Below are 22,054 nucleotides of genomic sequence, written 5' to 3' on the forward strand. Positions count from 1 at the left end.
ACTGTAAATTTGTACAGTATGTTTCCAGTAAAAACAAAATGAATTATGCTCTTCTCCATCACTTTAGATCTGAGAGGAAGAGAACAGAGCAGAGAGCAGGAGTTGGCCCGAGACACACAGTTCAGAGACAGGCTTGCCACGCCATTGTTTGTGGCTCTCACAGACCTGTAATCAGATTTCTGGAGGTTTCGGGAAAGCCATCGCCAGGATAATTCTTTAAAGACTTCACTTCACCAGTTCGTCCTCAAAGGCAAAACAATATCGAGACTCTTTCTCAAACTCATATCCTGCTGTAATCATATCTATTTTCAAAGGAAATGTATTCCACACAAATATTTGTATGCGCTGTTAGAATTTATTTAAATATGATTTTGAATACGGTTATGTCCCTTGCTAAATCAGTTTGTTTTTGTCAAATTGCTCGAGGCTGGTTGAAGGTTTTGTCCGGGTTTTAGAGTTGGGGCTGGGAAACCCTGTTTGAATCAGTGTGATGGAACACATGTGTCCAGGTCCTTATCGGAATCGACATCTTCTACTGATGGCCTTTGAAATAACTGGCTCCACCAGGTAATTGGACTTGAAAGAGCTGATTCTCCCAGGGTGCCGTTTTGCATACTGTCGGGCCATCCGGAGCCAGGCCACGTGGCTCTGCTGCTGACACCCGGCCGTGTCTGGAGACTTGTTATAAGAGAAAAACACACACACACAGACAGATATATACACACACACACACAGACAGATATACACACACACACACACACACACACACACAGACAGATATACACACACACACAGACAGATATACACACACAGACAGATATACACACACACACACACACAGATATACACACACACACAGACAGATATACACACACACACACAGATATATATACACACACACAGCCAGATATATATACACACACACAGCCAGATATATATACACACACACACACACAGCCAGATATATATACACACACACACACACACACACAGCCAGATATATATACACACACACACACACACACAGCCAGATATATATACACACACACACAGATATACACACACACACACAGATAGTTGACACTCATCAGTGTCCAGAGACTTGTTCTAAGTGGTCGTGTACACAGCCCGGCAACACCCCTAGGGAAGATTTGGATCTCTGGAGTGGGACCCTCTGTCTCATTCATTAGTGGCTACAGACCATACACACAAAGTCAACGACATAACACACCACAGAATGACATGAATGCCATGGATGTTCTCTACCACAACGGACAGACCCGCAAGTGAAAAACAAGTGTCGATGTCCTAATATGTCTACCACATCTACAACAGATGCCTCAAAGGACTTATTGACGTATCTTCACTAAGAGTTAGTTAGCAGGTCATTCTCAGCCAGACATAGCCCCAGTCTCATTACATACAGTTTGTTTCTCAATTAAACATGTATAAAAAATAAAAAATAAAAAAGCCCACGTAATGATCTCTTCAGACGTGCAAATTGCCATGGTAATATAACGTTCTTTAATTAGACTTTATTAGATACCTCTGGTCGGGTTTGAGTCCTTTTATTTTTAGCGTCTTTTTCCATAGAACAGAACAGACAAGCCCACGTAGCACTGAGAGGACTAGGTGTAGACTCGTAAGTGTCTCATAACTAGCTAATAAATCCATTTGCGTCATTTGAGAGAGTTGGTTTGCTCTGATGAAGGGTTCAATTGCCCCGGCATCATGATGCAATTATCACCGTTTTAGCAGTTACAGTGCGGCTGTCCGATTTCCTGCAACAAAAGTGTGTAGTGCCATTAGTGCGAGTCATTTCACACAGCAGGCCTCCATTTGGGCATACATGTGATCTGGGAGAAACGCACCCGGACACACAATGCACAAATAGACACACACACAAAACCTTGGTTAATGTCCTCCTCGGTCATCTTACCTTGTTGGTGTTGTGTTTTACTCCACTTACATTCTTTGACCATCATGGGAGTGAAATACAACAGAAATACAACAGATGGCATACACAAGACTAGAGTGTGTGTGTGTGTGTGTGTGTGTGTGTATACACTTGCACATACATACGATACATGCATGTGTCTGTGCATATCAACCACAACGTCATCTGACACAAATATTACACACCATACCCTTAGACATTTGTATATGAAACATATTAACCGTGTCCCCTACGGTTTCCTAAATGAGCAAAAACCTTCAGACGTGGACGGTTCCATTCTAGTTCAAGGTCACCAATGAGTCGGCAGAACTTCCGGTCAGACCACTCGGGAGGTACAGTGGCGTCACGGCGGTAAGTCTGCTACTGTGTCTTCTTTACACACACACACACACACACACACACACACACACACACACACGGTTCCACCATGATTCTCTCCATTCTCTCATGCAGCACAGACTCGAGTAGTCTGAATCCCAAATGGCTCCCTATTCCCAATACAGGCCATGGTCAAAAGTAGTGCACTATGTAGGGAATAGGGTGCCATTTGGGATGCATCCTCTGTCCTTCTCTGTGGACTACCACATACTTATAGTAATATGTATTTTTAAGTACCACAAACCATATGTAGATACAATGTGGGAGCTAAACTCCCCAGCTCAACCATTCTTGGCTGCTTGGGCTTATTCGACTGAGTCCCAATATAGAAGTCAAACAAGTAATGTGAGCAAGCACCATGCCGACCGTCGATATTGGAAATAAAATAGTGCTCTCCTAAGAAAACCTGAAAACTCCTGTCCCGGCACTTTAAACCTTAAAGGGTGTCTTATATAAACTGTGCAGGACCGGACTGACTGATATCTGATCAACTAGATCAATATTATTGGATTTTATAGTCCACTGAAAACATAGCCCAAAGGTATGTCGTTTGGCAGAGAGCAGCTCGTGATGTGTCTAAGAATTGTTACCAGCTGGTCGTGACTGCGGGGAACGCTTCTCTCTTAAAAACCTCAAAGTCTAAATGATACAAGTTCAAATGCAGCGTTCATAACCAGGTTGGCTTTAACTGCCGGCCGTCCACATTGATTTGCCTCCCCTTCGCAGTGGCAACCTTAAAGGGGGAACTACACTTTTTTGAAGTTGTATTTTTTTCTACTTTTCCTTGGAAAGGAACTGTGCAATTTTCAATTTGGATGATTATTTTTATTATTAACTTTTCAGCAGTCTTATTGAATAGACGGCGTGTAGGCTAGTCGTTGTAGGCTATTCTGTTTGTATAAGAAATGTCCCTGCCAGTCACTTTTAACCCTTTTTAGGGATTTTGGGGACCCCACCCTGATAATATTTACAGTTTTAGTACACAGTTTTACTCAGGTTATTACCTTATTATGAGATTACGTCAGTGTAGTTAGTTTAGACAATTACTGTGAGAATTTCATAGTTTTAAATGGCCTCTTTGTATAGTTTGCTAGTTCTATATTATTTTGCCTATATCCTGTTTACACTGTAGACCAAAGGAAGAGCATTTTACCTCAAATCAAATGCATTATCCCCGCTCTGGCAATACACATTGGGAATCCCATAGGGCGACTCACAATTGGCACAGCGTCATACGGGTTAGGGTTTGGCCAGGGTAGGCCATCATTGTAAATAAGAATTTGTTCTTTAACTGACTTGCCTAGTTAAATAAAAGCTCAATAAAAAATAAAGATTGATACCGGTAGATAGAAACCACTAGTGGAAGAGTTGCTGCTGCTGCCTGGTAGTCGACCAGTCCGGTCCAAGGAATCCTTTTCTCTCACTGTGTGCCCTGAGGTCTAGATGGCCTGTCATAAGAAACATGAGTCCCCTCTGTAGCAGTGTGAACCACGGGGGGTGGGAGGGAGATGAGTGTGGGGGCTGTTTTCTCAATGCCTCCTTGACCTGTAGCTATTGATGGGGGGGCTTTAGCTGTGACTCTGCGCCTCACCACATACAAACATTTTCAGGGACACCTCCGACCGACATCCTCTCACCCCTCCCTCTCATCATCCTCCTCCTCTCCTCCTCCTCCTCCTCATCGACCTCCTCCTCATCCACCTCCTCCTCCCGGTGGAGCTGCAGTGTGAGAGAGGAGAAAAGCTGTTGTTAATAAAAAAGTGTTTCAAAAGAATTAAAAGAGGATGAAAAGGGGAGGTGAAATTGAGCGGGCCCTGGCTGTGTTATTCCTTCACCGTATGGGAGCTGGCCTCTCGCGGTGTGTGTGTGTGTGTGTGTGCCTGCGTGTGTGTCCGACGCTCTCGAGCCGACGGGGGCTCAATGGGGGGGCTGAGGGAGGGGTCCAAGGATCACTGACCATTTCTGGCCCCGGGGCACGGCAAATTATTTGCCTCTCTGAGGCTTCAAAGGGGAGCAATTACACTTAAGTAACTAAATGAATAGATAGCCCAGCTAGGAGGCAGTTTGGGGAAACAGAGAAGCCCTTTGAGGGGAAGAAGAAGAGAGGCACCACACCTCTGGAGTAATGTGCAACAGTTCCCAGCTTGCATCACAGGGAGAAAGGAGAAGAAGGAGAAGTACGGGAAAGAAAATAAAGTAATGCCACTGACTGAGCGAAGAAAAGAAGAGAAGAGACTGAAGAAGGGAAGACGGAACAGAGGAGGATGGTGCCAGCGTTTGGCGCCTGTCAAAAGGCAAAACAAAACAAATTCAGGCATGGCTTCGTAACTCCACCTCCATGAGTTACATGTTTCTAGAGCGGCGGCACCGCCTTTATGAACTGAAGGCATTCCGAATGTCCCAATATACCATAGCAGCACATACGAAGTCAACTCAGCCCCCCCCCAATGAAAACTCCCATTGAGCCCCATTGAGCAGACTGGAGAGGCTGTGAGGCTGCTTCTTTGGCAGGCTTTGCTCACCTGCAGAGAGGCCTCTATAGTCGTATAAAGAGGCTTAGCAGCTGCCAGGGCTGTAAGTCTATGGCACCTAGTGGGAGAGGAGAATAGGGAAATGTAGGCCCCCCCCTTTCAATGGCCCTCGCCACTTAGTAACAGAAGGCATGTGCCAAACTTGCAGAATGAGAATGAGGAGAATGAAAACGTTCCCTTTGGGGTTCACTAAATATCGGCAGTGGCGGCGACTCTTTCTTTGTTGTCAAAGTGAAGTCACTCTCTCTCTCACACACACACACACACTCTCTCGCTCTCTCTGTCTTTCTCTCTCTCATAATTTCTCTATGAATAAAAGGACAATGAATGAAGTCAATTCAGTCAAAGAACCCAACCAAAACAGCAGAGATAAAGCAACAACGAGATAAAGAGAAAGAGAGAGAGAGATAAAGAGAGAAAGAGAGAGAGAGCGAGAGGTAAAGAGAGAACGAGAGAGCGAGAGATAAAGAGAGAACGAGAGAGAGAGAGAGAGATAAGAACAAACACCATTGTAAATACAACCCATATTTATGCTAATTTATTTTCCCTTGTATACCTTAACCATTTGTACATTGTTAAAACACTGTATATATATATATATATAATATGACATTTGTAATGTCTTTATTGTTTTGAAACTTCTGCATGTGTAATGTTTACTGTTAATTTGTATTGTTTATTTCACTTTATATATTCACTTTATATATTATCTACCTCACTTGCTTTGGCAATGTTAACATGTTTCCCATGCCAATAAAGCCCTTGAATTGAATTGAATTGATAAAGAGAGAGAGATAAAGAGAGAGAGAGAGAGAGAGAAAGAGAGAGAGAGATATAGAGAGAGAGAGAGAGAGAGAGAGAGAGAGAGAGATATAAAGAGAGAGAGAGAGATATAGAGAGATATAGAGAGAGAGAGAGAGAGAGAGAGAGAGATAAAGAGAGAGAGAGAGAGAGAGATATAAAGAGAGAGAGAGAGAGAGATATAAAGAGAGAGAGAGAGAGAGATATAAAGAGAGAGAGAGAGAGAGATATAAAGAGAGAGAGAGAGAGAGATATAAAGAGAGAGAGAGAGAGAGAGATATAAAGAGAGAGAGAGAGAGAGAGATATAAAGAGAGAGAGATAAAGAGAGAGAGAAAGAGAGACACTAGGGGCCTGGGTCCCGAAGTGTGGAAGCCATCAATTACATAGCTAAAGCTACCAACCCAGCAGGACAGGGGCATTAGAATGCAGACATAGGCATGCAGGGCCGTAGGGGTCCCATAGGCAGCAGATGCCTAGCGTAGCGGTCAAAAGAGCACCCAGGGGCATATAGTATAATGGTATAGAGGAGGCATATGCACTGTGAGGAATTTTCTTTCTATTGACATGATAGAACTGAGGAAGAATAGGAAATTCAATGGAATGATGAGTGAAATAGTGAGTCAATAAAAGCTATAGGTTATTTAAAGGTTATAATAAGTTATCGGTTTGCTCTGCATGTGGGGGTTGATCCATCCAATTCTGATTTGCAATATTATCGCAAAAACCTAATATGAGACTTTTCTTGACATATTAACACATACAGTAGCTAATGTCACTTTTCCTGACATATTATTGAATAGCTACCTATTCAATAATTACATCTGTAACCACGTGTATGTGACCAATAAAATGAGACTTGATTTGAGGTATTGCTAAAACTGTATGAGTCTCCAACAGCGCTTGATGTGGCAACAAGTCTGCTGTTCAAGCCGATCCAGTAATCCAAAATATGCAACAGCAATTCCTCCACCCTCCATACCCCCCTCCCGGCATCTCCCTATTCGTGCCGCTCAGCAAGCCTCTATCCCCTCCAGGCTCCTGGGCTCCAGGCTTCCTCCGCCTTCCTACCACGGCTAATTTAGAAGGGCCTCCAGGCGATCTCTCTTCACAGTCAGAAAAGTGCAATTGTATTTTCCAGCTCATTAAGCAACAGCACAAAAAGAAGACTCCCCCATCTACTTTCCTGCCCACCCTCTGTTCAGAGAGAGGGAGAGAAGGATGGAGGGAGGGAGGGCTAAATAAGTGCTAAGTTTAGGGAGAAAACGAAGAAAGAGAAAGATGGAGAAAGAGAGAGAGAGGAGAAGGAGAAATACGATTAAGTGACCTACTAAATTAAATGTGTGCACCTGTATCAGATTGTTTGTATTAGCTAGACACTCAGGAGGCATCTTCTTAAATTCTCGACTCCTCCGTCACCACCCACAATTCCCCCCTCCCTCTCTTCATCGCTCCATCTTTCCAAAGCCAATCCCACTGCTCACTTGGTTCCAGTGAGTCCCATTGAAAAGCAACCCGTGATTGTTTATTGAAAGAGCCTTTTAACTCTGCCAGCCCATTCCATTGTTGGGGCTTTTTCATGGGGAGGACTTTGAATTTGTAATCTCAAGACGGCTCAAGAGCACACTATTTGTCCTGACCTTTACTGCTTGTAATAACATTATTAGTACTATAGTATCAAACAAGTGCAATCCGGTAGGATCAAGGGCGATAGTGAAGAACCAATTGGGATCTCTTTAAAAGTGGAGATAGTGAAGAACCAATGGGGATCTCTTTAAAAGTGGAGATAGTGAAGAACCAATGGGGATCTCTTTAAAAGTGGAGATAGTGAAGAACCAATGGGGATCTCTTTAAAAGTGGAGATAGAGTGTGTTTGAAAAGTCACAATGACACTGAATAATACACATGACCCTATGTGAGATATACACACGACCCTATGTGAAATACACACACAACCCTATGTGAAATATAGAGATGACCCTAGGGTAATCAAAAAATCTCTACTATAGATACTCACTTAAAAGTTAACAAAATTGGTTAAAGCAACCGACCTTGCAAAAGGTGAAAAGGATGGGTTTAGGTCATCAATATTACTATCTGGCATGAAGTTTATCACGTATCGGTATAAAGTCTCATTCCATTTGACTCGGAGTGAGCTTATCGCTATTTTCCTCTCAACATCACAAAAGGGGCATTTGTTTCAAGACACTGTTGCATCGTAGTCAGAATATTACCCATGGGAACATTACTCAACAGCGTCTACTATCTTTCTCGTGACAAGGGTTATCGCAATACTCATTTGGTGCCAGGGCACGAGACGTTCAATAAGAAAATGACAAGAATGCCCTTTCAACTTTTTGGATACAAATCACACCATTTTAAAAAATTGCGATTTTTCCTTGGTTTGATGAGATGTTTGATTGGTGTGTGTGTGTGTGTGTGTGTGTGTGTATCTTTTTACTCATATAACACAATAACGATTTAGAGAATATTTGGGTTTTCATTGATAAAAACAATCTCCGAGAGGTTGTGAACAGCCATGAATAACCATCTGATATTCAGTGGAACCAGATGGGCTGGATGTGCTGTCACAAGTTCTTTGGCCTGACAAAGTGTGAGGACACACACACACATAACAAGGCTTCAGGATCCGGATAAAACAAACACTGCTTTGATAACCTACTTATATCACCCAAACAAACACACACACACTTTTGACCAAAACAGACACTCGCGCAAACACACACCCAACACACACACCTTTTTTTCATATTTTACCTACAAAACCCCCAGAAGGACGGTTGCAACACATCTTTTTGATTCTGCCATTTTCTCACTCACAGCCCACATTTCAGCCAACCTGTTTTTATTATGTGAAAAGAGTGTTTTTATATAATATACTGTATACTAAATTGCTGTAATTCATGCAATAGTTTCTGGTTTGGCCCCGGCTTGAAATGCCCGGCCAAAAGTGAAGAGAAAATTGAGGCTGCTGCCTAGGGTTTTCTCAAATATAATGCATCACAACTTTGGCTGAGAAGATAGGAGTTTGTGGTGACATTCTTTGGTTGCCTTTGTAACCTCAAAGTAGTCACACTAAGTTCTTTGTCCCCTGTATTCCCAAACCTCGCTCGCCCACTCGCATTGTCTCCAGACTTTCCTCAAGAATGCTGATTTCTATGGCCGACGAACGCGGAGGTCAAATGAAAATGGTTAATTGCAATTGTCACCTCTTGCGGTGTACCACTACCTTAAACGCTTTCTGTTGGCAACTGCGTGGAATTCCCTCCCTCTCTCTCAAGGCCCGCTACCGAATCTGTTCTGTTTTGTGTAAAGGGCAGTTAGGATGGACATTCATACTTCAGTTATTATAGTGTTGTTATTCATTATAGCTCATTTGTAGTTGGAGTGGCAGTAGTACTGGTATCCTTGTTATTGTACACTGCTAGATCAAATGGTGCTGTATAGAGCCTAAAAGGATTCAACGGCTCATTTCATTTATGGCGCTCAAAAATGTCATAGAAGTAATGGTCGAAAAGCCAGACAAGTTCATTTCACTTTTGTGCATTCTGCAACAACATTTCTCTTATTACCCAGCATGCATTCAGCGACCAGGACCATTTCTCACTGACTGATGCCACTGTTGCCACAAGGAGGGAAGTGGCTTTGGCATAAAAATGTTAACCAGCATTTAACTGCAAGCTTGAAGCCGGTCTGATGTGGATAGATTCGACTTGTTAAGTCAAATGAAAGGTCAAGAGATTTTCCACGGATATCCCGCAACCCAAGGCAATGCTATTTAAACCACTTTAATTTGAAATGGGAGAGAGCTCTTGCCTGGTTTCCTGATGTTAGAGTTACATGAAGATGGAAGATGGAAGCAAGGCAAGGAACTTTTAAGATAAAACACACTCCAAATATTTTCTCATAGTTATGTGAAATGTATGAGGATGCCTCTCAATTCTGCTCACGTGCCGTTTAAGCCATGCAGCTCTCGGTCCCTATCTCTGACACGTAATAAGAATTGATCAAATTGAAGACTAAGTAACTGACTTTGGCAGATCCACCCCCAAAATCTCTGTGTATTTAATTTTCATGATCAGATTCCACACCATTCTGGACGGCTGATCCTCCACTCCTCTCCTCATACAGACTCATGTGAGAGCAGAGCGGTGAGAGAGTGGCGTGATTGGATGGCGATGGCCAACGAATGTGTCCCCTCGCCCCATCCTCCTGTGTGGTGTCAGCAAGTGTGTCCGTCTCACTCTGTTTCATTACCCATCAGCCATTGTGTTTCTGTCTGTCAAGCCCATCTCACACGTATTGGGTTCCAGTTGTCCCTCACTTTCTAAATGATCGGTTGGTTTGTCACTGTACAGGGCCTCACCACGGCACGGACACCACCACATCAGGGAATTCACAGTTCACTGGGTGGACAGCTCAGCTCTGCACCTTTCACCCCGGGTTCCTTCTGACTGAGAATTCAGCTTTGCTGTACAGTGCACAACGCTTATGGAGAATGTGGTTGTAGTGATCAACTGCTTAGTGATCATATAGTCATCTAAGGATGTAATCACTGTCTGCAGAGTGCACTGTATTCGATTGGAATTCCCAAATTCTCTGTCTGGTTCCAAGCTATAGAGCTACTTCCTTGTCTAACACACAAATCCAACTGCGCATGAAATCTAATTTGATTTGGATTGTGTTTAATTACTTTTATGGGTTTCCTTAGTCATTATATAGGGTCAGGGGTCATTCCAACTGTCTGTGAGAGAAATAGGCCTAAGTCACGCTTTCATTCAGCAGTAAAAACCTATTAATTGAGCTAGGAGTTAGATTAGGGGTCATCTACTATATAGGTTTCCATACCACTCACTATGAACCTTATATAGATGATCTAACTTAGTCTTCTCACATTGTCGAAATTCGCTGCCCAAACTTGGACCCTGCTTTTACGAACAGGTTCCATAGAAGCTTGAGAATATTGGAAAAGGCCCCATTTGAGAGTCCTAAATGGGACCCTATTCCCTACGTGGAAGTAGAGAACTACATAGGGAATAGGGTGCCATTTGTGACAAAGACAAAGTTTTCATTTCGGGTGCCGAAGGAAAGTGTTTCCCATTGAACGGGTCGACCTTGGGGACAGATCTGCTTTCAAACTCGGTAATGACATCTGACACAGTTCACTCGCTTGCATGCTGTTACAGAAATGCATTTTTGGGGATCTAGGAGAGAAGGGCTCTGAAAGTCTGAAACCGAAGACCCCGGGCCGAACATCAGGGGGGAACGTTTTACTGTAACTTGGTGTAAATTCACGTGTAGATTATTTATGGGTAGTACCTGTATCGGGTGAATCTCTGCATGGATTTGTGTTGATCTATGATTCGCCTCTTATCCTCGTCTAGCACGACAGTTGGGAGATTAGATTGACTGAAGGGTACATGGTTGCTGGGATCTCAAACCTAAAACAGCTGGGCTAGGAGATTGTGGAGAGTGCCTGTTGAGTCAGAGAGAGAGGAGACAGAGAGGCAGATTGTTAGATATGAAAATGCAGGGGTGGACTCTCAAATTAGGGCTTGAATTTTTTTTTAAATGAGAAACTGTCACAGTGGTTCAGATATTGATGATAGACTCATTTGGGAGGAGTGTAAATGATTGTAACTATTCATTCAGGTATTTGTAAATGTATTTGAATCATATGTGAGATTGGAAGCCTAGATATCCAGGCACTTTGAAATGACGCAAACTCTTAGGGTAATTTTCCCGAACTCAGATTAAGCCTAGTCCTGGACGAAATAACATTCTCAAATAACATTCTCTTCAACGAACCCCCTGTATACCGTTCTACCTACAACCCTCTATGAAGGGTTCTACCAAGAACCACTTTATCATCAAAAGGTTCTTCCTAGAACATCTATGAAGGGTTCTACTGAGAACCCGTTTCTTCCTAGAACCCTCAATGAACGGTTCCACCGGCCGTAAAATGTTATTATTTATGACAATACATTACATATATCATAAGGCCTTTCTTTGAGGGCCTAGTTACTCCCAAACACAGTGATGTTAGGAATCTCCTGGTTTACAGGCCACACCAGGCCTGCAAGTCACATTATGATGGCTTGCAAAGTGATGTGTAATTCCTATTGGAATCCAGCCAGAGTTAGGATTTCCAACAAGTGGAATTGTTAATCACCTGCAACCTGCATTCAGAATGACTGCTAGGGTAGGGAAGATTGAACACTGAGAGTACCTCAATCATCTAAACTGGTACAACCATCTCAGTAACGGGTGCAATAAATCTAACAGATTGGATATTTAGAAAACTGTAGGTTATTTATCTTTGTGTAGCATAAGATGTATCAACCAATCAATGTACATGCAAAAACACAGATATTACAGTAAAACAAACCATTCTGAAAATCTCCCTTCAACAGAGCATGCTGGTAAATATTATCTATGGTTCTATGTAGAACCCTTCTTGCCTTCCAAAGAATCATCAAAGAATCCTTTCTTCCTTAGGATGTTAAAAAGTTCTAGGTAGAACACTTTGCCTTACAAAGAACCCTTGTGTGAAAGCGAAGTCGTGCATCTCGCTCATCGCAATATCTGCAGTGCTGCTCGAGGCAACGTCATTCCGCTGAGTTAACCAATCAATCTTTCCTGTCCTTGTGCAGCTTTGAGAAAAAGCCTGATTGCCCACAGAACTACGTCAGTTTGGTAAGTTTTCCGACCATGACAGTCATGTGATTTGACCTAAGTCGTATAAGATCATAAACCAAATATGACTTGTTGTCAATGAAGTTGACCAATTACACTTAATGTTTGACACAAGTTCATTCATAGTGTGACTTAAAGATGCACTCTGGGATCTTATTAAGCACAACAAATTCAAATCATATTGCACTAATTGGATTTGTAACATATCACACAAATTGCAAAAATCGTATGATATCATAAAAATTGCTACATTCGTAACATATCACAAAATGGATGAGGTAGTACACAATTGGATGACGTAGCGCCCAAAAAACGGGGACCACTTTTGGCTCATGGGCACCACTTTCAAAACTAGTGGCTGAAATTATACAAAAGTTTGAAAGTGCATCTTTAAGGAGTCAAGGACACATAAGGTCATAAACCAAATATGACTGACTGGCGGTCAAGTAATGTGAACCAATCACACATGCCTTCTCATGAGTGGCCAGATTCAAATATTGAATTATTCACCCTTTAATCCAACTAAGATGTAAATTGAAGTGTGAAGAGTAACAAAGACAATCCAGAGAGGGCTGAGTGGGTCTCCAGTGTATTGGAGTGACCATGCACTCTGCACTCTCTGTCTCTCTAAGTGTCTTCCTTGCCAGAATATTAACCTAAGAGCGATGGGGCTAAGGCAATTCAATTAAGACAAACCCCCCACTTGTGGCCTACTAGGCGGCCATTTTGCACTTTACCAAGTCTCAATTGTGTATTTGATCCAGCTGATGACTGTTGGAAGTCAAACAGGCTTTGAGTGGGGTTGGCCATGCCAGGGAGGCCATCTTGGATTATATGGTGTTATTTACTATGGTGTCATGTTAGGAGTGCAGAAGGGCAACGCTTTGGGATGATACACGTTGTGAAAGATAGTTGACATCAATGACACTGGGGCAAAGTGATGATTTTAGTGAAGGAGAATGTCTGAGAGAATCTTTATGTTACAACGCTCCTGAAGGAAATGAGAGACTAAACTTTAAGAGCTTATTTTGTGTGCTGGTGACACTTCAATCAAAGGCATTAATGTTAAAATAATATGTGGTCACATAAGGCCTATGCTGCCACTTTAAAGGGCTAACAAATAATGTTTTGTGATAGGAGACAACTAGGTCACCACATATGAAATCAGGCCATGACACCACAGCTATTCGAAACTGTCAAGTAAATGTTTTATTTTTTCATATATTTAAAAAGCTGTTAATTGTCCCTTTTTAAATGTATGTTTTTTTTTACTTTACTTTGTGGAAGGTATATGATGGCAAATGCCAAATATTCCATATTTGTTTTAAAGATTAATAGGCTTTATTTAAAAAAATCGAAATCAATATTCATTGCATTGTCTTTTTTACCTGATCTTTTGTATTTTAGTTTTTATTCCTCATTGTTCATTTGACCATTTAAATTTCAATGTTGCTCGATGTGTATTCTTTCTGTGGAAATATGATCATTTTCCAAAACATTTTTTAAATACTGCCCCTCTTATCATCCGATCAAGTTGTTTGTTCTCTTCTTCCAAGAAGTAAAACAGGCTAACCGTCTTTAATGTCAGTGGTTGTGCCTCATTCCTGAAGCTAGGCACTGGACTACGAAATATTTCGAGTACAATTGGTTAAGTGGAGTTAACCGTTCCCTTTTCTCCCCGAGGTAGCTTCCTTTTTGATCCCGCCGAGGCTGGCGCCTTCCACAACACAACTTGTCTGGCTTATTAAATAGTTTGACCTGAAGAAAAAACGCCTGTTGCTTCTCAACCGAGCCTATTGTAAACTTTAAAAAGTCCATGACAGCATTTAAATTGGCGTAATGCTGTGTGACCAACAGTCATAGCATATCGATTTATTTATTCAATATGTCTGTTCATAAATGTTTAGATGACTTTTAATATTCTAACGAGTTTCAATTTCTTCGTGTATTTCCATATTGTTTGCCCTTTCTCATATTTTATTTGAGCCTATTTAATACTTTAGAAGGATCCCTTTATAACCTTGCATTCTTCTGCATCTTATCACAGCGTTCTCGGGTGTGAAATTAATTAATTAAAAGGTTCCAATAAGTGCTCAACTAATGGATGTAAATACTCATGAGGCCTCCCCACTGTTTAATTGCGCTAAAATTGGTCTACTTTGTGTTCCGCGGAGACAAAAACCCCTTGAGCTATCAATGCACCAGCTCCGCACGGGGTCTGTATGATTAAAACTTCTTGTCGCTTTCAAAGGGCCTCTTGATGTTTCTTGGAAGGCAGAGGGCCAATGAATACGGAGGAAAGGAGCGCTGGGAACGTCACGAGGCCAAGTTGAGACGATGATTGGACGGCGTGGAGAGGGGAACAGTTACTGCCCTTTTATAGACGACCCCATCTAGTGAGTTGAGCTACTGGGCAATATTCTGACAGCGAGGACAGCACCAGACGCTATACTCTCGATCGCGATTCGATTTTCCTGAGCTGGCCAGGCGGAGGTGTATGGCCCCGTACCCCTTTGAGATGAATCCCGTTGGCCTATCGGGGTCTCCGTCCCGCGAGATTAAACTCCACCAGAAAGAAGAGTCGGATACGGAGTGTGAGGAGCTTCAACCCAAAGATATGACAACTGACAAAGGATACAAAAGTAAGACGAACAGTCTTCCATTCAGCGTCGAATCATTGATTTCCAAGAAAACAACCTGCAGGACTTATTCTTCTTCTCCCTCCTCGGATTCGGGTCTCGTTCAACCGAAGCCTGTGGCGGCGGCGGTGCAGATCACGGAACAGTTTTCTCCAAGGACTTTTTACGTGGAGAGGAAAGTTTCCCCGGAAAGCTCGCAGAGCGTGTCGGACTGTCAGAATGACGACAATCAAGATTTTTGTGAGAAAGACCAGAGCACTTGGTTCCAGACTACATCTTTCTCGACTCCCCCTCGTAAGTCCCTGCTTCCAGAGATATTGGCTGTCTAAATGTTGGTCAGCTAATTAGGCCAACTATTCCCTATTGTTTGTCTATAATAATAATAATAATAATAATAATAAAATAAAGTAGTAATAGTCATTATTAGCAGTAGTATTATTTATAGTTTTTATATTATTAGTCTGTTATTGATGTTATCGTATTCATGAGATCGTTATTACCTCACATAATAGATCGTCATAAGCCTACCTCACTGTGGTCCTGCCTGTCTATCCAAAAATCTATAGAATTTGCCTCGAAATGTCCCTATATCAGTCTAATAATACAATGTTATTTCAGAGTAGCCTGATAGGTCTAAACTGTGCACCATTAGACAAAGTTCCTGTATGTTCCCGATGTTTGTCATAGGCCTATTTTTGGAATTGGGAAATTGGTAGGCCTATCCATTAAAAGCCACGGTGCAGGAATAAACCTTATGGCAATGTCCTTAAATGCATACGTTGTTTGGTGAGACTAATTATGACGAAAAAAAACAAGTTTTATTGTCACATAGGCGCAGTGAAATGTGTTGTTTTAAAAGGTCAGCCGCCCTTGAGGTTTACATTTAATAACAATACCTTTTAATTTATTTGTCCCCCCAGGAAGCTTAAGTCCACCTCCATGCCCTTTAAGGAAACATAAAAACAACCGAAAACCTCGAACGCCTTTCACTACCTCCCAGCTGCTCGCTCTGGAAAGGAAGTTCCGACAAAAGCAGTATCTATCCATTGCAGAGCGTGCCGAATTCTCCAACTCCCTCAATTTGACCGAGACCCAGGTCAAAATCTGGTTCCAAAACAGGAGGGCTAAAGCCAAGAGACTTCAGGAGGCCGAGTTGGAAAAGTACAAACTGGCGTCGAAACCCATGCTACCTGCCTTTGCTCTGCCATTCCCCCTGGGAGCGCACATGGGCTCTCCATCTCTCTACGGACATGCAAACGCCTACCCCAGGCCCACGTTACCTGTTCCGGGACTCTTCGGTGGACCTGTCACCTATGGAATGTATTATTTGTCTTGACTTAGATTGTGCATTTACGTTTGAGATGAAATCATATGTCATTGTATATGTTTTCAAACATGGTTGCAACACTTAACTTTACCCCCTGTCTGGAACATGGATATATTTTTCCAGAAAGCCATAATTTCCCAGAAGGCCTATAAAGGCCTATATTTGTCTACGAGACAGAGATCATTTTTAGATATATGTTGTATACGCTCATTAAAGTTAAACAGGCCAATACTTGTGGGACATGTTCTCATGCCTAGATATTCTTAGGCAAATGTTGGCCACATTGTTGATTGCAAGATGGTGATTGCAAGATCATTTTATATCAAAGGCCTATAGGCCGTATTTTGTATATTTCTGATAGCGATGTCTGATAGTTTAGCAGTTATCAATGGCCAAGTTGTCAATGCACGCGAGGCCTTAAAACACAACCCGTTTGCCACTTGCAACTAACAGCGTGTGTAATTGATCACTAGACCAACACATTTTTGTATCCATTTCGATTATAAAAATGGGGGCATTACCATGAAGTTTGTAATTAATAACAGGCCTAGACAACGTCAATATCCTCGTGCGTAATATATAGCCCTGTGCGCCATGCAACGAAAAAGTACTTAAAACAGCCTTATTGAACGTGCCTTAAAATACCAACTAGGCCTATTTTGAGCTCTCGAAAAGCATAATTGAACTGTAAAATGTCTGTCATTTGTTCAATATTGACAAATTTTCACATTCAATTGTCCGTGCACACAATTATGGGAAATCATGACCAACAGAATTATGCATGTGTACATTTGCCGCATTTCTTTCCAGTTGCAAGCTCTGTAAATCCGGTTTATTTTCGTGGAGTGAAACATTACTTTAGAAAACAAATGTGCATAAACAATTTGTACTTTTTTACTATGAGGCCTTAAGACCAATTACAAATGGGATATTTGTATGATTTAAAAAATGATTTTATTTTCAAGAAATATAAATAATGTCATTGTATATAATAGTGTTCACGTGTCCTGCAACTCTGATGGAAGAAGGCGCAGGAATATTGATATTTATTAAATATCTCTGTATCTGTACTGTGTACATACATGGTCTTATTTTAATTATTCTCTCATACCTGTAAAAACTGAGCTCAGTAAATAAACATCATAATTTAAACTTCTGTTGAAATGCTTGTCTCGTCAATGAACACAGATTACACGTATTACACCACACGGTGAACATCAAGATTGAAAGGGAAAATTGTCTTGACTGACAGGAACCAATGTAGGCCTACATTTTCTCCTAATTTTCTCTTCATTAGAAATGTAACAACAATTTATCATTTCAAGGTTCAGTATTTAACCTCCATCTATTCTGAATAATAGTTGTATAGTTCGTTCATCTATGACGACTGGAATGGTAAATTGCTGCTGCAAAAACTGCCATTTTCTTGATACTTGCAATGTTTAAACGAACAATATACTTAGGCTATATATGTTTCTTAACAATTTAATAGTTGTGCGAATTATGCCTACTTTGACAAGAAAAACGGAAATTATAGGCTACCTTCACAAGACTAGACTTGTGCGGTTGTTGTAATATGCCCATCACTACCACTAATAGCCGTACTCCTATGATAAATATTTATTAAATTTGTAATAATAATTACAATCATACGCTTTCATAAGATGTTTCCTTGATATATTGTTTTATTTGTGTATTGTGGCCATTTGATAAGCTAAACGGTAGTTGAAACGACCAATGCCGTTTGGATGCTATGATTTGGTTTTATTCATCTCTGTCATATTAAACACAAAAACAGTAGATTTCAACCAGTATTATTCCATCTATCTAGTAATTTCTTAATTCCACATGAACCGTTGTATCATTCATCACCAAGCGTTTCATATAGGCCTACTCAACATGTGTCTTCATTTCTCCCATGGTTGTTTAGTACAGTTTTGGAATGATATGGCATTTTCCACCACCAAGTAGCCTAGGGAGCTTTAGCGAAATTGGGAGGATGTTCAGTTTTTTTTTTTTAAATATGACCATCTCCAAGAAACCCGTCGTGATTTTGGAGTGGTGAGCAAGGTTCCTCATGTTGGAACCACTTCACACTCCAACACGGTAGTGGGCGATATACATTTTTATTTTATTTTTTTCCCCGATCAATGGATGCACCAAAGAAATAGAGGCACTTCCACAGTTGCGCAGTGTGGGTAAAAGCTTGGACGTAACGAGGTATTTTGTCAATTAAAATGTTATAAATAAAACGTTTTGGTAGCCATGTCAGTTATGGAAATATTATACCATGCAACGTGTGCTTGTCCTGCACATGCACGGCATATAGTCGTTATTGTTACCCTTTCCACACGTAGGCGTTCGTCTGAAATCTCATGTGTGACGCATTCCGACCTTGGCTGTAATATTGGTGCTAACAACTTGCAAGGTTGTCAAACGTTTAGTTTGCAGAGTTAGCATAAAACATGCAGTTAAGTTTTACATTAGTGCTTGCAATGATTAAACAGCGTTTTGCTCATCTGCAGAAGAAAAGTAGAAGCATTGGCATGCTTGCATAATTCAAGACATGTGACTGTTTCAAGTGTCACCACATTGTTTCTTGACAGCAGGGCTGAAATGGAAGTTTAGCAAACCCAATAGCAATACCCAACTGAATCCATCGTGTGTCTTGGCATTTCTCCTGGGTAAAACCATTTGAATTCAAATCACTTTTTGACAGCATCCCTTGATTTAAACAAAGCTTTCCATACATGTTTGACCATGACTTGGTCAGAAAGTGACTTTTTGGACCTGAATGCCAAAACATTCAGGAGATGAAGGTGCTCAAAGTTGACTCATTTTGCATACCCTACCATACCATGAGACATCCATGTTTTCGTCAATGGAAAATATAAACAGATGAGTTTAATATAATTTAAAAGCTTGCAAACAGGGTTGACATATTTTAACCTTCAAAACACCAGTCTCAACGTCAACAGTGAAGAGGCGACTCCGGGATGCTGGCCTTCTAGGCAGAGTTCCTCTGTCCAGTGTCTGTGTTCTTTTGCCTATCTTAATCTTTTCTTGTTATTGGCCACTGAGATATGGATTTTTCTTTGCAACTCTGCCTAGAAGGCCAGCATCCCGGAGTTGCCTCTTCACTGTTAACGTTGAGACTGGTGTTTTGCGGGTACTATTTAATGAAGCTGCCAGTTGAGGACTTGTGAGGCGCCTGTTTCTCAAATTAAACACTTTATAATTTACTTGTCCTCTTGCTCAGTTGTGCACCGGGGCCTCCCACTGCTCTTTCTACTCTGGTTAGAGCCAGTTTGCACTGTTCTGTGAAGGGAGTAGTACTCAGCATTGTACGAGATCTTCAGTTTCTTGGCAATTTCTTGAATGGAATAGCCTTAATTTCTCAGAACAAAAATAGACTGACGAGTTTCAGAAGAAAGTTCTTAGTTTCTGGCCATTTTTAGTCTGTAATCAAACCCACAAATGTTGATACTCCAGATACTCAACTAGTCTAAAGAAGGCCAGTTATATTGCTTCTTTAATCAGGACAACAGTTTTCAGCTGTGCTAACATAACTGCAAAAGGGTTTTCTAATGATCAATTAAATTAGCCTTTTAAAATAATCAACTTGGATTAGCTCCCACAACGTGCCATTGGAACACGGGAGTGATGGTTGCTGATAATGGGCCTCTGTACGCCTATGTAGATATTCCATTTAAAAAATCTGCCGTTTCCAGCTACAATAGTCATTTACAACATGAACAATGTCTACACTGTATTTGATGTTATTTTAATGGACAAAAATGTGCATTTCTTTCAAAAACAAGGACATTTCTTAGTGTACATGTACATATTACCTAAATTACCTCGAATAACATGTGCCCCCGCACATTGACTCTGTACTGGTACCACTTGTAGATAGTCTCGCTACTGTTATTTTACTGCTGCTCTTGAATTATTTGTTATTTAATTTTTTACTTAACACTTATTTTTCTTAAAACTGCATTGTTGGTTTAAGGGGTGGTTAGTAAGCATTTCATGTGACAAATACAATTTCATTTGATTTGACTCTCATAGTCATCACACCAAAGCCAGTGTTGCCTATATCAGACCGCTGCACTATAGGAGTATGTCTGGAAAAAGCTATTTTCTTATCACTGGTGCAGAGGAATGGAATGGTGTACCAAACCATATAATATCCACTCATACGCTAGGGAGTTTTCAGATTAACCTTGAGAAATGGTTTATGGGCAAAATGCTTTAAAACTGCACAGGCTTAAAGAAAATATAATTGTTTTCAATAAACGTTACATGGTCATCTATTTGATTCATTTGACAGTTTCCTCCCTATTGATGAGACGTATTTGGTTTCCATGTTATAATCGTGGGTATATTTTGTTTTCATGTATTTTCATGAGGACCACAATGGAAATACGTGTTTGAACTGTTTTGCCATCCTCAGTGATTTTAATGGCATGGTACTGTATCTACATGTGTGGTTGTATTGGGTTTTAAAATTATGAAATACATCAATGGGAAAATATGTTTGGACGGTTTCGTTCAAATCAAAAAGGGGTGCGGGCAAAAAGTCGAATGGATTTACCCTCCTTTGAAGATTGCGTAGTTTAGATCGAGAACATTGAGTTCTATTACGTCTCTGTAATGTCTACGTTGCTGCTACTCTTAGTTATTATCTATGCATAGCCACTTTAATAACTCTACCTACATGTACATAATTACCTCGAATAACTCTGTACGGGCACACCCTGTATATAGCCCCGCTATTGTCATTTACTGCTGCTCTTTAATTATTTGTTATTCTTATCTCTTACCTTTTTTTTAGTTATTTTCTTAACTGCATTGTTGGTTAAGAGCTTGTAAGTAAGCATTTCACTGTAAGGTCTACTACACCTGTTGTATTCGGCGCATGTGACAAATAACATTTGATTTGAAGATGCGTAGCGATGCCATCTCTGCCATGTCTGGCACTCATTTACCAAATACAATCTTTGACAAAGAATATCAACTCCCGCAATGATAAACTTTCTACATGATCTAATAGCAATATATTTAATTTAATAGTAATATTGGATCAATGAGGCAATGGTGACTAGCTTGTCCAGAAAAAAACTCTTAACCCTACCCATATGACTTGTAACTCACTGCTTCTGCTTCCTGAGCATCGATGGCACTGAACCGTAGGGGGGAAGCAACATCAGCAGAGACTTTAGCCTTTGTGAACACACACACAGAGAGAAATCAGAGGGATCCTACAAGCTAGTACCATGAGAATGATAGAGGACTTTTCTTTGTATCTGTTCCATTATGGCATCTGTGAGCGCACAGTCAATGACATTGAGTCCATCTTCCGTTTGAAGTTGTCAATTTTTTCTTCTTCTTCTACTACTTCTATGAGTTGGTAAACAAACTGAAAGGGTGCATACTGCCACCTGGAGTGTGTTGTTTGAACAGGTAAAAAGCCAAGGTTGGCGATTTACTACCACCTGCAGCTATGGAATGTTTGCTAATGAGTGTAATTCATGTGCTGATTCCGCTCGATGACCCGGATAGAATTATGTGAGCCTTCCTTAACCTATAGGATGTTCCACCCAGTTAACTACTTCAAGATGTTGAAAGTCCTCAATTGTGCTGCCCAGGCTAAAACAGGATTTTGAGCACTAGAGTCCTCTATCTATGGGCAGTGCATGGTCA

General features: G+C 41.0%; 1 protein-coding gene and 1 long non-coding RNA gene across 3 annotated transcripts; one reads left to right on the forward strand and one right to left on the reverse strand.

Annotated features, from left to right (window-relative positions):
- Positions 1–323: 323 nt before the first annotated feature.
- LOC135563506 (uncharacterized) lies at positions 324–21,834 on the reverse strand. 2 transcript variants are annotated; one of them, XR_010460325.1, is made up of 4 exons: positions 21,486–21,834; positions 11,006–11,162; positions 3,927–4,054; positions 324–678 (listed from the first exon to the last, which is right to left on the reverse strand). It is a non-coding gene; the product is annotated as an uncharacterized LOC135563506 (long non-coding RNA). The 2 variants fall into 2 exon arrangements; XR_010460326.1 differs by lacking the exon at positions 3,927–4,054.
- LOC115143569 (homeobox protein MSH-C-like) lies at positions 14,776–17,504 on the forward strand. The gene is made up of 2 exons (XM_029684070.2): positions 14,776–15,315; positions 15,942–17,504. Exons 1-2 carry the CDS (start codon positions 14,880–14,882, stop codon positions 16,355–16,357), a joined length of 852 nt encoding a protein of 283 aa, XP_029539930.2. The 5' UTR covers positions 14,776–14,879; the 3' UTR covers positions 16,358–17,504.
- Positions 21,835–22,054: the final 220 nt, after the last annotated feature.

The sequence above is a fragment of the Oncorhynchus nerka genome, linkage group LG21, assembly GCF_034236695.1.
Source record: "Oncorhynchus nerka isolate Pitt River linkage group LG21, Oner_Uvic_2.0, whole genome shotgun sequence".
Lineage (NCBI taxonomy): Eukaryota > Metazoa > Chordata > Actinopteri > Salmoniformes > Salmonidae > Oncorhynchus > Oncorhynchus nerka.